General features: G+C 40.2%; 1 protein-coding gene and 1 pseudogene across 1 annotated transcript in view; both read right to left on the bottom strand.

The window, feature by feature from the left end:
- Window positions 1-11,555, bottom strand: part of SWAP70 (switching B cell complex subunit SWAP70) — a 70,067-nt gene extending 58,512 nt beyond the window's left edge. The window contains exon 1 of the mRNA XM_033121051.1: window positions 11,384-11,555. Coding sequence (XP_032976942.1) covers window positions 11,384-11,482 — 99 coding nt within the window. The 5' untranslated portion in view covers window positions 11,483-11,555. The remainder of the gene's footprint in view (window positions 1-11,383) is intronic.
- Window positions 4,433-4,909, bottom strand: LOC117030818 (60S ribosomal protein L21-like; annotated as a pseudogene).
- Window positions 11,556-14,475: the final 2,920 nt, after the last annotated feature.

The following is a 14,475-nucleotide window of genomic DNA, read 5'->3' on the forward strand; positions in this document are numbered from 1 at the left end:
CAGTTTGTCTTATTTCCAGATCTAAGTCAGCCCCCCTATGCCACCTCCTGTCTGCACTGAGTGAGCTGCTCTGTCGGCTTCAGGCTGACCAGAGAATGTGCAGCTGGGGAACAAGGGCTGGGGGCCAACAGCAGTGAGCCCGTTCTCCCCTCTGAGGTCCTAACAAAGAGCTGCTGAGGAGCAACCACTCACCAGGATGTGACCGGGGTAAACACACCAGGCTAACAAAGTTCAATTAGAAGGCTAAACCTGGAAGATCTTATCCTCTACTCCACATTTTACAAATGAGGAAACTGAAGCCCAGTAAGGAGAAATGACTTCCCACGGCCACACATCTAACGGGAGCAGAGACAGGTCTCCGGACTCCCCAACCAGTGCTCTCTCTCCGGACACTTTCTCCTGTTCCTCCAAAAGATTTACCTCCCAAATCTTTCATTATAGATATTCTCATAGAGGAGTTTCACACATCCCTTAAGGTCAGCGACAAATGTCTCTTCCTCTAGAAGCATTCTCTGACCTACCTCTTCTAATTCTCACTGCAGGCCAGGTAGGCCCCCTTCCTCTGCCGTCCCCAGCACTGTGTACTTTCTTTATCTCACTATATGTGAACTGCCCATTTGCTGGTCTGTATCACTCACAAGACTTTAAGCTCTAGAAGGCTAGGAAACATATCTGTTTTGATTCCCACTACCATCATCCCCATCCAGGACTAATCAACTGACTCATCAGCTTTCATAGCAGCCCCCCAATTGGGGTCCCCATCTCCAGCCTCTCACCTCTAATCATCATACCCACATTATCAGAATAATCTCAAAACTCTATCATATATCTACCCAGAAAGTTTTATTAACTTCCCCTCTTTACAGGATCAGTTCTGAACTACTCATTCTAATAGAGTCAACAAATGAATATTAACCATTTATTCTGTGCAAGAACAAAAACATGTATAATGTAACCCCACCTCCCTTTAAATCCTCATTTTCCACTATGCCTCAAAACAAACATCCTACTCCACCCAGAGTATTTCCTTACCGTTCACAAATACCCCAAGTTTGGGTTTTTGCTCTTATCTACAATACCACCACCATACCTGCCATCTTTCTGTGACTATAATGGACATGAGAACTGTCCCATTCCCACCAGAAACAGCTGCTGTTCTAGCTCCTCCATGAAACTTTCCTTGTCTCCAACTGTCTGCATCTCTTTCTGTTTCCTTTGAACTTCTACAGCAGCTCTGTCTGACAGAAATATGATGCAAACCCCATATAGAATTTAACATTTTTAATAGCCACATTTTTAAAAAGTAAAAGAAGGGGCGGCCAGATGGCTCAGATGGTTACAGCGCAAGCTCTCAACAACAAGGTTGCCGGTTCAATTCCCGTATGGGATGGTGGGCTGCGGCCCCTGCAACTAGAAACGGCAACTGGACTTGGAGCTGAGCTGCGCCCTCCACAACTAGATTGAAGGACATCTCCCTGGAGAAACACACTGTCCCTCAATATTCCCCAATAAAATTTTAAAAATTAAATTAAAAAATAATAATAAAGTAAAAGGAAACAGGTAAAACTAATTTTAATAATACATATCTAAAATATTATAACTTCAACATATAATCAATATTTTAAAATTATTAAATAGACATCTTACATTCTTTCCTTGTACTAAATCTCTAAAATCCAGTGTGTATTTTATATTTACAGCACAACCTTAATTTGGATTAGCCACTTTTCAATACTTAATAGCCAAATGTGGCTAATGGATAACATTACTGGACTGCATGGCTTAGAGCACTCATTTTCCACACTCTCTAGAACTTGCTTTTATGTTGTCTTATTATAATCATTTCATGTATTATCTTCTTTACTAAACCACACACTCATCAAGGTAAGGAACAATGTTGTATTTTTTTTCTTGTTGTTAAATGTCCTCTTATTCCCATTTAACAGATAATCTTAAGCAAATATCCCAAAGTCACCCAGGTAAAGAATCTCAGAATTCCAATCTAGTACCACCTACTAACAGTGGTGCACCATTAGCTAACAGCGCTTTCTCAAATCATCCCTGAAGAAAGTCATTGAGAGTTAAGGCTCCTGGCCACCAGCTCCTGCTCTCAATTCCAGGTTAACAACCATCTGGCTGAGACATCCATCACCCTATGAACTGAAAGAAATGGCAATTTGTTCCCTGGTAAGGAAAGAGTGTGCCATCCTCCCAGAGCTGTCTACCCAGTGAAATATGGTACCTTCAACCATCTGGCCAGTTGTCCATCTGAGCAGAACTTGTATCCTTAACTGGTGTTACTTCTTCTGGCTGGTATATATACACACATATACCACTGTACTGGCCCAAATCAAACATAGTCATAAAGCTAATTATTACTCCCAAAGAAGCAAAGATATAAAAGAGTCCTAGGATGAAAAAAATTAGTTCTTCTAATATTGCAGAAATCTCTCCCTAATTGCAAGATCTCCTTTTATGAAACTGGACTATATGAAGATTTACTCCTAAATACATTTCTACAATTAAGTAATTAATTGCTGGGAATTACAGTTTCAAGCAGACACAGATTTTGAGTAAAAAAAAGGAAACAACCTTAAAGTAGAATAAGAAGAAGAAAATAAAGCAGAAAGCAGAGCAGAAATAGACTTATGAAGTGAAGCTTTGAAGCTGAGGCAAAGGGCTACCTTCAGCTTATGTCGTAGAATGGGAAGAGGAACACAGGAAAGCAAGACGGAAGAGGCAGTCAGAGTACCTGGGTTCCCATGTGCTAATTATCACCGAGGGCACTATAATAACCCTCTTGTGGAGAGGGAATGAGAAATACCTACTCTGTGAGGACAAACAGTGAGAAAAGGTCACACAAAGCCTCTTCCGTCTCTCGCTTCCAGCTACTATGTGCCTCTGGGACTGTGGTGAGACCCCAAAGGAAATACAAAACAGGGATCAGGAAGGTTAAGAGCTCTGAGTCATAAGGTTAGAAATGTGCTGGCTGTTAAGATCGAGAGCCTCACACACACAAAAAGTGCCTCACAGTTTGCATATTACCTTCAGTAAAGCAAAAGTTTCCACGTATTTCAAAAAAAAAACAAAAATTTCCAAGCTATCCCACGTCAAGTTTCTAGCAAGTAAGAAATAGAGAAGGGAAATAACCCAGAATCCATTATTACCATTTTAAGATTTTTAAATGTCTCTTATATGTTTTTTATTTAGAGAGCTGTCTTTACTGTTTTATTTTGGTGAAATATATACATATATATTTACAAAGACTTCTATAGGCTCACTCATGACTCCGATACCCTAACCTCATTTTTTTAATTAGATTTTTAGTTCCTCAACAGAAACAATTTTTACCACAGGGGTTTACATGAATCAAATCACTAAAGATTAGGGAGGGAATACTATACATTCCAACTTCACAAGAATTAACCTTATCTTTTTTTCATTTTCAATTACAGTTGACATTCAACATTATTTTATATTAGTTTCAGGTATACAGCATAGTGATTAGACATTTATATAATTTATGAAGTGACCCCCTGATAGTCTAGTACCCACCTGGCACTATACACAGTTATTACCATATTATTCACTACATTCCCAACCATATCTTTTACATTGAGTTTCACCCAATAAAAGCCCTTTACTGCAACTTGCTCCCTTTATATTTTCAACTGCGTGGCTCAATTGCTTTTGTAACCAGCAAAGTTAATACATTTTGAGGCTAAATGCCTACATAAGAACAAAACACACATTATTCATAAGAAACATAAACCAACTGCAAGGCAAAAAATAAAAAACTTAGTTAAAAATCTATCATTGAGAAATGAATAAAGACTCAAACTACACGTTGTTCCTAAAAAATTTTTTTTCATTTAGATCCTCACTAGTTGTACAGTCTTTTACGTCAAAAGGACACAACTTAAAACAAAACAAAACCCTCTGTTTCTAAAAACAACGAAATAAAAGTGCGGAGCAAATAAGCTTATTTCAAGACATTTCAGCACTGACATGTAATTCACACTGCAACCATAATTGCAAAGTAAAGCTATAATAGAGGTTGCAAAAATATCACTAGATTTTGCTATATTTAGGAGAGCAACACTTAACTATAACAATAAAAGTATTAATTTTAAGGTACATTTTGATCTCTGGAAGGAATATAAGAAACTAGTAATAATGGTTACCTCCAGGGCAGGGAACTAGCATGCTCCAGGGGTTGGAGGAAACTTACTTCTCACTTTTGTGAATGTCCTTTTGAATTTTATGAACTTTATACCACGTAGATATATATAAACTATTCAAAGTTTCCTTTTTTATTTTTTCAGGACACAAAAGTTTTCTTTAAATATTTCTTTGGGGGAGGGGACGCCACACTCCTCAATTAAGAGAAATATTTTTAAAGAGGTCTTTTATTTTTTTACACTTGTGCCATGAATTCATAGGGAATGGGCACCAGCAGCTCAGGCTCCTTTCCACTGGTTCTCACAAAGTGTGCTTCTCTGGGTGGGGCAGGCTGGCGTTTCAGTTGAACCCAGGCACCTTTCTCTTTGGCTTCCTTCTTTTTCTGATCATTTTCCTTCACCCGTTTCAGGAAGCTTTCTCGGCTCTTAGAGTGCTTAATATGCTCAATACGAACATTAATTCGCTTGGCAAGAATCTTGCCCTTGACTTGTTTGTTTACAACAATGCCAACCGCACGCTGGGTAACATTGTAGACCCTTCCCAGTTTGCCATGGTAACATTTGTGGGGCATTCTTTTTTGAACAGTGCCCATTCCCTTGATGTCTACAATATCACCTTTCTTGTAGATTCAAATGTATGCGGCCAAAGGAACAACTCCATGTTTTCTAAAAGTCCTAGAGAACATATAGCGGATGCCTCTCCTGTTTCCCTCTGTGTTGGTCATTTTGACGAATTACTGGAAGATGGCATTACTGGAAGATGGCGGTCACAAAGTTTCTTTTTGATGTATATTTGTTTAAATAGCCTTCATCTTCTTGGAATTGTTATATATTCCTAAGTAACACTGGAGATTTATTATTCTTTAGCAAGACCACTGAAATTCTAAATAATTTGAAGATAATTTTAAACATCAGTGGAGAAAAAAATAATTATTGCTTCTACTTCAAATAATATGCCCTATACCTAGTTCCATTATGACTTCTGCAAATTTACATCATAAACTAAAAGTAACAATGTCTGTTTTAGATGGCATATTAATAAGGTTTCCTAAAATATGGAATCCACACACAAATGTCCCTCATTAAAAAAAATAGAGACAAAAGAAAGGCACAAACACCAAAACAAACCAAGAAAAAGTTGATTAACAAAATTTTTCTAACATTCAAAGCAATGACATTTACTTAGCTACCTACAGGTACCTAGCACCTTCCTGGCGATATTTTTTAAAGTTTCCATCAATCACTATTTGTAGTTTTTAATCTGCCGTCAGTTATCATAGAGTATACCAAAACTGCATTCAAAACAAATAATAAAGTCTTAAACTATACAGTTTGTTCTAAGGAAGGACTATTCATGAATACAAATTTAAAAGCAAGTAGAGAACGTGTTTCTGAGGATTTCTTCCCCCACCATTAGCCTAATGCTATCTACTTCAGCAGCTGAAACCTAGATCTCTCCACAATCAGAAAAAGCTTATCTTGAAACAAGAACTTAGTTTAGTATCCCTCTGTATTCCAGCCTAAAACAATGGAGTAACACCAAATCAATATGACAATACAAAAATGAGTTGCCTTCCAACAATCCAATTGCAAATTAAGCTAATGTAGCTGACGATTTCTGTGGGGTGCATGGGCTGAGTGTGTGAGTGAAGACTTATGCCGCTGCAACTCAGGTGGGGAGCCAGCAGTGCAACAACTGGAGCCAGAGACAGAGGTCCCCTGCAAAGGGGGCACAGATTGCCAGGGAAAACCCCAATGAGATCACAGGGAATGTGGGAGGAAGAGGGAGAAAGAATGGAGGTGAGGAAAGTGAAGCAGAGGCATTTCCTGCTTTTGTTTTTTGGGAGGGGAGTACTTTAAGAAAGATGAAAAAGATATTGACCTACAATGACCTCATACCTAGTTGTTTTAACAAGGGACCATCGCTATCACTAGAGGACAACCCACCATCAGCTTCTATAGTAGCTTATGTAAGTCACATGTGGTTTTTAAATTGTACTATATTTTTATCTTATTGATAAGTTTAATGAAAGTCCACGTTTGCAACAGCAAAATAATATGTTAATTTTGGGGGGGTTTAAGTTTCAAAATTTATTTATATAGTAATTCTTGTTTTACTTAAAAATATACTATTAGTTAATAATAAAAATTAGGTATAAAAAATAAGTTTTTGTTGGTATTAAACTGGGGACCCTCAAATAAAATATCTGATTATAAGAGTGACCCAAACACATTTATCTAAATGAGTACTGTACTGCAAATTTTAGGAGCAATTAATCTCCTTAGAAAAAATAAATTTATTTCCAAGATGATGCCAATACTCCAAATTTTTCACAAGTTTTCTTTAAAGAAATATGTCATTTATAAATTATGGCAAGGAAGAATCAATCTCATTACTTTATAATCTCTAAAATATTTGTTAATAATAATAATAAATTAACTCTCACAGATAAGAGACCATGTCTTCCTTGAAACTCTCTTCTCCCTCAGCTCCAGGGTTGCCCCAAAGTGTTCTTATCTCTCATTTCTGGTTCCCTACCTTCTATTCTTCCTCTTACCACCTACTGTAACCATTCCCCAATGCTATCAATGAATCTCTTCTCTTCTTTTTTCAAGCTCCAACAACCAGATCCTGTACCAACAGCCCCACACTTCCCGAGGGCATTATCTCTAGCTAAACATCCATCCCTCAAGGACCTCAAAACAAAATAAAACAAACCTCTACATGTTCAAAGCTAACTACTGTTTCTTCTCTGAACAGTTTCTTCTCATAACTTTACTGTTTCTATTAAAAACCACTACTAACCATTGGTTATCCACAGTTGAAATGTGAGACATTTCTAACTCTATCCTTTCCATTTCTCTTCACACCCAGTCATGGGTCCTGGCCTGTGGACAGCAAAGCTCCTTCACCCACCATTTCCCCCTGGTCCATCCTCACCACCTCTACCCTCCATCACCTCTCATCAGGACTACTGGGATAGTTTCCTAATTCCAATCTACCCAATCTACTCCAATCCCAGTATGTATGTTACTGCCCAAGTGACTTCCTCAAGCGCAGTTCTGATCATGGCCAGCACCTCTCAGAAACTTGGAGGCCCTGTCGCATCTACCTAACTAGCCTGGCACTGAAAGCCATTAACCCAATCTATTTCTAGAGCTTTATCACCAGCAATAACTCTCTTTTATACATACACAGAACACATACCCACTCATATTCTATACTCCAGTCAAGAAAAGTTACACAGAAAAGTCCCCACAAATGCTTGATTAATTCCTGTCTGTTGCAATAGTTCACAGGGATGTCTTAGAGCTAACAGCAGTCAATAAATATCCGTTCAATGAATGAATGAAAAGAATGGGCTTAATCCTCCCCATTACTACATAATCACATCCTAGCTTTCTTCAGAGTTCATTTCAAAAATTTTTTTCATGCAATAATCCCACCAGTAAAAAGTAATTGTTTCTCCAAAATCTCATGGTCCTTTATCCTGTCACACTCAACATCTTCTATCCAATAATATTTCTGTATATCTTATCTCTACCAACAGATTTACAGTTCTTAAAGATAGGGTAATTGTCTGAATAACATAATATTTTATATACACACACAGAGTGAGTGCCTTCTCTAATGGTTGATTATTCTCTTTATTTGCCTACCAAAATTTAAACTCTTTGAAGGTAAAGATTCATATTTGTTTCTTTTTCCCCGACCTTTACTACCATTATCACTCTTAGCACTTGGTACGGTATCTAACACATTAAGTCTCCATTACATAGTGAATGCATCCATTCAATGTGTCAAAAATTGTAAAGGTAATTCAAAAAGACAAGTGTCAAAAATATTTTAGAATGTCCATATAGTTTCCAAAGTGATAAATTTTAACCCTCAGTTTTGGATACTTAATTTTTAGTCTACTATTTAATAAAACAATTACAGTAGTCCCCCGGTATCCATGGGGGATACAATCCAAGACCCCCAGTGGATGCCGGAAACTGCGAATAGTACCAAACCCTATATATACTATGTTTCTCCTATATGTACATACCCATGATAAAGTTTAATTTATAAATTAGCCACAGTAAAACAATAATAACTAATAATAAAATAGAACATTTATAATAATATACTGTAATAAAAGTTATGTGAATGTAGTCTCTCTCTCAATAACTGATCTGATAACCAAGACAACTACTAAGTGATTAACAAGTGGGTAGCGTATAAATTGTGGATACGCTGGACAAACAGATGGGGTGGAACTGGGAGAAAACACTGCATCAGATTTCATCACACTGCTCAAAATGGCACACAAATTAAAACTTACGAATTATTTCTGGAATTTTCCATTTAATATTTTTGGACAATGGTTGACCACCTGTAACTGAAACCATGGAAAGTGAAACCACGGATAAGGGGGGCTTCTCTGTGCATGACGTATCCTCCCAGGAGATATTAACTCTTAAGGGCCTAAAAATACTAATCTTGTTACAAAATTATCTTGGTACTCTACACAGAGTAAACACACAAATGAACAAATGAATGAACAAATTAAGGCAAAAACCCTACTCCAATAGATTAATGAACATCAAACTTCAGAGTCAAAACAAAAGATAAAGACCTAAATAGAAAATATTTTTTAGTATTTTCAATTCCAGAAACACTAGCAAGATGAACAAAACTGAATCAACCCAAAGTCTCTCAATAAACTAGGTAAGGGAGAGACAAAATACATTGCACAGTTGCATTATCAACATCTTGTGGGTGAATGCTACGAACTGGGATTTTAATACTTCCTGCCAAGCTGCAGTCAAGAATCCTCTAAACACTTTTTCTATTAGCAGCCACAAGGACAGTTTTGAATGGAGTGCAACAAAATTAATAGAAAACATCTCATTTATGCAATCAAATAGAAAACACTGGCTCAAAAGTTTGAAAATCTTTGTTCTAGATTTAGCTACTACTTACAACTATGACTTTTGGCAAGTCACCAAACATCTCAGAAGCTTCATCTACCTTATCTATAAAATTAAGGCGTAATTTGGGAGTATCTTGGGGGAGGGGGGATACTATTCTTCTCTTGAGAGATCTTTAAAATAAAGATGATGGCTGAAAGCAAAAATTTAACATTGTCTGATAGGGTTTTAAATGTATGAAAATTAATCAATATGATAATAACAACATAAAGCAGGCAGGTTAAAGGGACCTATATGGTGACAAGGTTTCTACATTCCTCTTAAAGTCGTAAAATATTAATTCTAAGTTTACTGTTAAAAGTTATATACGGATTATATATATTATAATCCATAGCGCAACCATTAAAAAAAACTATACAAATATAGTAAAAAAAAACCTCAGTATTAAAATGGAATACTAAAACATATTCAAATAATCTAAAAGAAGGAAAGAAGAAACAGAGGAACAAAAATAGAAAGAAAACGAACAGAAACCAAATAAAAAATAGTAGCCTTAACTCTAACCATATCAATAATTACACTAAATGTAAATGGTCTAAACACACCAATTAAAAGACAGAGATTGTCAGAATGGATTAAAAAACAAGACCCAACTATATACTATCTACAAGAAACCCACTTTAAATATAGTAGTATAGGTGAATTAAAAGTAAAATGAAGCTCTATTTATAATCGCAGAAAACTGGTAATAATACAAATGTTCTTCAAGGGTGACCGTATTAACTATGCTACATCCATACAATGGAATATTACTTAGCAATAAAAGAATTATTGATACACACAACACAGATGAATCTCTAAGGCATTATGTTGAATAAAAGAAGCCAGTGTCAAGAGGTTACATACTGTATGACTCCATTTATGTGACACTGTGGAAAAGATAAAATTATAGCAATTAAGAACAGATCATTGATTGCCCACAGTTGAGGGTAAGGAGGCAGCTAAGAGGGAGTTTTTTAGGAAAACAGAACTGATGGAAACGTGATATTGGTAGTAGTTATACAAAACCTATATATGTGTTAAAATTCATAAAATGTCCACCAAAAAGGTCACTTTTACTGTGTGTTAAAAATAAAAAAATAAAGTAAAATAAAGATTAAGTGGATGATTTCCGTGGACCTTTCCAGACTATGATTTTATAAATGGGAAAAGGAGGAGTGCCAAAGAAAGACAGAGGGAATGCTAAATCCTACTGGCATAAAAGCCACTACTCATAAGAACCTCCTGATTACTGCACAAAATATACAAAGCAAACCCAATCTTCAGAAACTAATTCCCAGAAGAGGCTAAGAAAACCATTCAGATCCAAAATGTGTATATTTGAAAATGCCTGTGAATGGCTCTTCTTGTCTGTTTCCATATTTTATACTTTCACGAAGCTGCCAATTGCTCCTGGCTAAGTGCCACTTCCCCTGCTTGGGGTTACTCAATTTACAAGCATTCCTTTATTTATTTCTTATACTCTCAGTTAATGATGGGATCTTTGGCAGTCACAGTAAAGACTCTGCAAAAGCAGTCGCTTTTACAGGGTGCCAGAGAGATCAGTGCTCCTGGCCCGGGAGTAAGGTCCCTGCGGGACACGACACGCCTTCGAGTAGTTCCAGACCTGAGGACACTAGGTGGGGAAGTCGTCACAAATCACAGTTTCCCCCACCGCCAAAGCCCCCAAAGGAGGAGGCCGTTGGAGGATGGGCTCTGGGGCACTTCTCCCTTCTCTGAACTGCCCGGTTGCTTCGGGTGCAGCTGGCCGGTTTGAGGACTGACGCAGTGTAAAGCGTGCACTGAAAAGGGCTCTGCCCAGTGACCTCTGGCAAGTCCCTTCCTCTCCCAAAATTAGGGTACAATTTTAAACTTAGGGGTACAAAATTAGGGGTACCTCTTAGACAACTCTGGGTAGGTTGTCTAAGAGGGTCTCCCACTGCCCTCCCCGAGTCTGAAACTTTCTGGGGCCCCCGCGCCAACAGCGAGTCCCGCTCGCCGCTCAAAGACCCCACCGCCGCCTTCCCCAGCTCATGGGAAACGCTGAGGGGAACTACACACTGGCCCGAGGGTAAGTGGGAACCAAAAAGTGCCAAACCCCGGTCTCTGCCCGCTCCGCCCAGAGCAGGCCGCCGGGCCGCATTCCGGCCCGCCCCACCTTGTAGTGACCGCGCGATGGGTCCCGCTTCCACCCCGCGGAGCGCGCGCCGGGGAGGCCCGGGGTACGAGACCCCGGCGGGGGCGCCCACCTTGAGCTGGGACTTGGAGACCTTGCCGCTGTGGTCCAAGTCCAGTGCGGTGAAGGCGTGCCAGATAGCCTTGAGCAGCTCGTCTTTCAAGACCCCCATGGCCGCGGCCCTGTAACCCCGACTGTCCCGCCAGCCTCTCTCAGCGCGTCGGACACCCTTGGGCCTCCGCAGCCCGCCGCGCAGTCACCTGACCTCGACAGGCTCCGCCCCGCCAGGCCCCGCCCACTCAGCGCCTGCCTGGAGCCGCGCGCTGGGATGGAATCGCGGGGTCGGTGGGTCTGCCCATACTTGCCGGTGGGAATTCCCTGCTTTCTGCCCTGGCCAGGATGGTAAACGCCACCCCGCAGCCCCCTAGTGTTCCCCAGGCATGCTCGGGCCATTTTCGGTGCTCTCCTACTCCCTAAACAAGAGTCTCCCTATCCCAAGGGAAAATATGAGAGTCGGGGTGAGCAGCCTGCCTGGCTCCAGCTGGCGCCGCTCAGTGAAAAAGGGCGTCCTGGTCCTACCCCAGGGACGAGATCACTGAGGAGACCAGACAAAACCCCGAAAAGTCCCCAGGCAGGAGCTCAAATGCTAGCGCAGTCCCTAGAGGGAGAGGATGTGGAGGAGGACGGGAGGCAGGGAAGGGCTTCTGATGCCTACTGTGCAGTGGGTCTGGAGGCACAGAGACAAAGTTTAAGGAGGGCTTAGAAGTCAGAAAGTCAGGCAATCTTTTCTTTCTAACTCAGTTGTTGAAAGGTCAGTTTACAACTTAGGAAGGGTTTGACCGGGTTATGCTGCTGTTCCTGGCTCTGTTCTTACATAATAGGAAATCTGGGAGGACCCCAGCAAACCACTCCACCCATCTTACTAATCAGAAAGGGCTGACCTTTTAAAGGAACTTGTCCAAATCTAAAAGACCATCCTCCTCGTTGTAGATGTTCAATTACTATCTGGTATCAATAGTCACTTGAGCTCTTTGGGCTTCAAATTCTTCACACAGTAAATGAATTTGGTTGTACCAGATGTTCTGGATAGGTTCTTGTGCTTGCATTCTAGGATAATGATTATTGCTGGCTGACTCCAATCTGATTGGGTCACCAGGCACAATGCCTTGCCTCTCTGATCCAAGACCAAATCTGAACAATATGGAGAGAAGAATAAATACCAAGAGTTTTCAAAAGGAGATGGCTCTCAGATAAAGTTTGGTTTTGTTTTCCTAGTTTATGTTCCTAAATGCACACATATGTACTTTATAAAAAAGGAAAATGGTGTCGTAATGAAAAGTGATTAGGAAAGAGAAGAAAAGGAAGGTCCTTCCTGAATGTGAGCCCAAAGGGAGCGTGGTGGGGCAGAAAGGGAGGCCCAGCTGAAGGGAGGGGGGGCGAATAAAAGGACTGTGGGTTCCTCGCTTGCCTGTGACAATGCAGTTCCTATCATTTATCTTTCTCAACTCCAACACAAGTCTGATAGCAGAAGCAAGTGATAAAACCTCTAATTTCTTCATGCCAACTCAGCTTCCCCTGAGTAGTGGCAAAAAAGAAACCCTCCTAATTCTCAAGGTTCAGCTTAACCACTAGATGACACTCCTCCTTCTCTCTCTGCCTGGGAGCACCAGATATTTCAAAGCTTTTTTTTTTTTTTAAATCACATAACCAGGATACTCTGAACTTGCAAATTCCTACTTCTTCCACAATCCCCATTCTCATAGTCCAAACAAAATTTAAAGCAGAATGATGTCATGGAAAGAGCTGTGCTTTGGAACCTAACAGATTATATTACTTATCAGTCCCTGTAACCAATTACCCCCAAATTTAACAGCTTTAAACAGTAATCAACATTATCTCATATTTTCAGTGGGTCCAAAGTTTAGAAGCCACTTAGCTGTATCGTTCTAGCTTGAGGTCTCTTGAGAGATTTCGGTCAGGATATGGGGCTGTAGTCAGCTGAAGGCTAGGCTGGCGCTGGAGAATCTACTTCCAAGATAATTCACCCACATGAACTTATTCACGAAAGGCCTCAGTTTCTCCCTATGTGGGTCTGTCCACAGGCTTCCTGAGTGTCCTTACAGTATGTCAGCTGGCTTTCTCCACAGCAAGTAATCCTAGAATGGGAAAGGTAGAAGCTGCAATGTCTTTTATGATCCAACCTTGAAAGTCACTCACCATCATTTCTGCAATGTTCTACTGATCGCTCAGGTCAGACCTAGTTAATATGGGAGGAGAACTTTAAAAAGAGCATGAACACCAGTAGGCAATAATCACTGGAGCCATCGTGGAAGCTGGCTACCACACAGACGTATGGCAGGATCCAGCCTCCACCGTTTTGCCCTCCTATGAGCAAATACAAGGCTTCATTTCCTCATTTGTAAACTGGGGGTGCTAATATTTATCTTACAAAACTGCTATCAGGCTTAAATGAAAAACTAATATATATGAGACACAGCATCATGGCACGGTATCTGGCAACTACTGATGTTTGACTCGTGGCGGTTTTGTACTGTGTCAGTTTAGCTAAACTGGAATTTAGTTTCCCAGATTTTTCTTCCAAGTCCGGTTCCAGAATAGGACTGGCCACAAGAGAAATTTGTGTTAAGATTTGGAAGGAGCAAGTGAGGCCACACTGTGCTCTAATGATTGATATAGGTGCCAGGTGTCAGCTGCAGATTCTAAACTTGTTACTGATCTGCTGGCAGACATTGTCAATGCAGAGCAGAAGCCGGACCCCAGTTCCTCCAGCTCCCATCATATTTCCTATCTCATCTTCTCCGATCCCTGAGGACAGGCACATATGTAGTTCCACAGAAAGGGCATCAACTTCCTCTGCAGACTATCTGCCTCATCGACATGAGAGATAGCTAGGGGTTCCATTTGTCCTCATGGGTTCCAGTTTGCCCTTGTGGATTCTAGTTTGTCCTCGCTCTCCCCCAATTCAATCCAACTTTTCTTCCTGAGTGCTAGACATGATGACCTATCAATTTCAGGCCCATTACTGGATGCAGAGGTAACAGCCTTCCATAGACTTTTGCACCAGCTTTCTTTGTGATTCCTGATTAATCACTTTTCTCTGATCCTCCAGCCGTCTCCTTTCAGACCTTTCCTTCCTTAGCGTCT

Source organism: Rhinolophus ferrumequinum, chromosome 11 (genome assembly GCF_004115265.2).
Source record: "Rhinolophus ferrumequinum isolate MPI-CBG mRhiFer1 chromosome 11, mRhiFer1_v1.p, whole genome shotgun sequence".
Lineage (NCBI taxonomy): Eukaryota > Metazoa > Chordata > Mammalia > Chiroptera > Rhinolophidae > Rhinolophus > Rhinolophus ferrumequinum.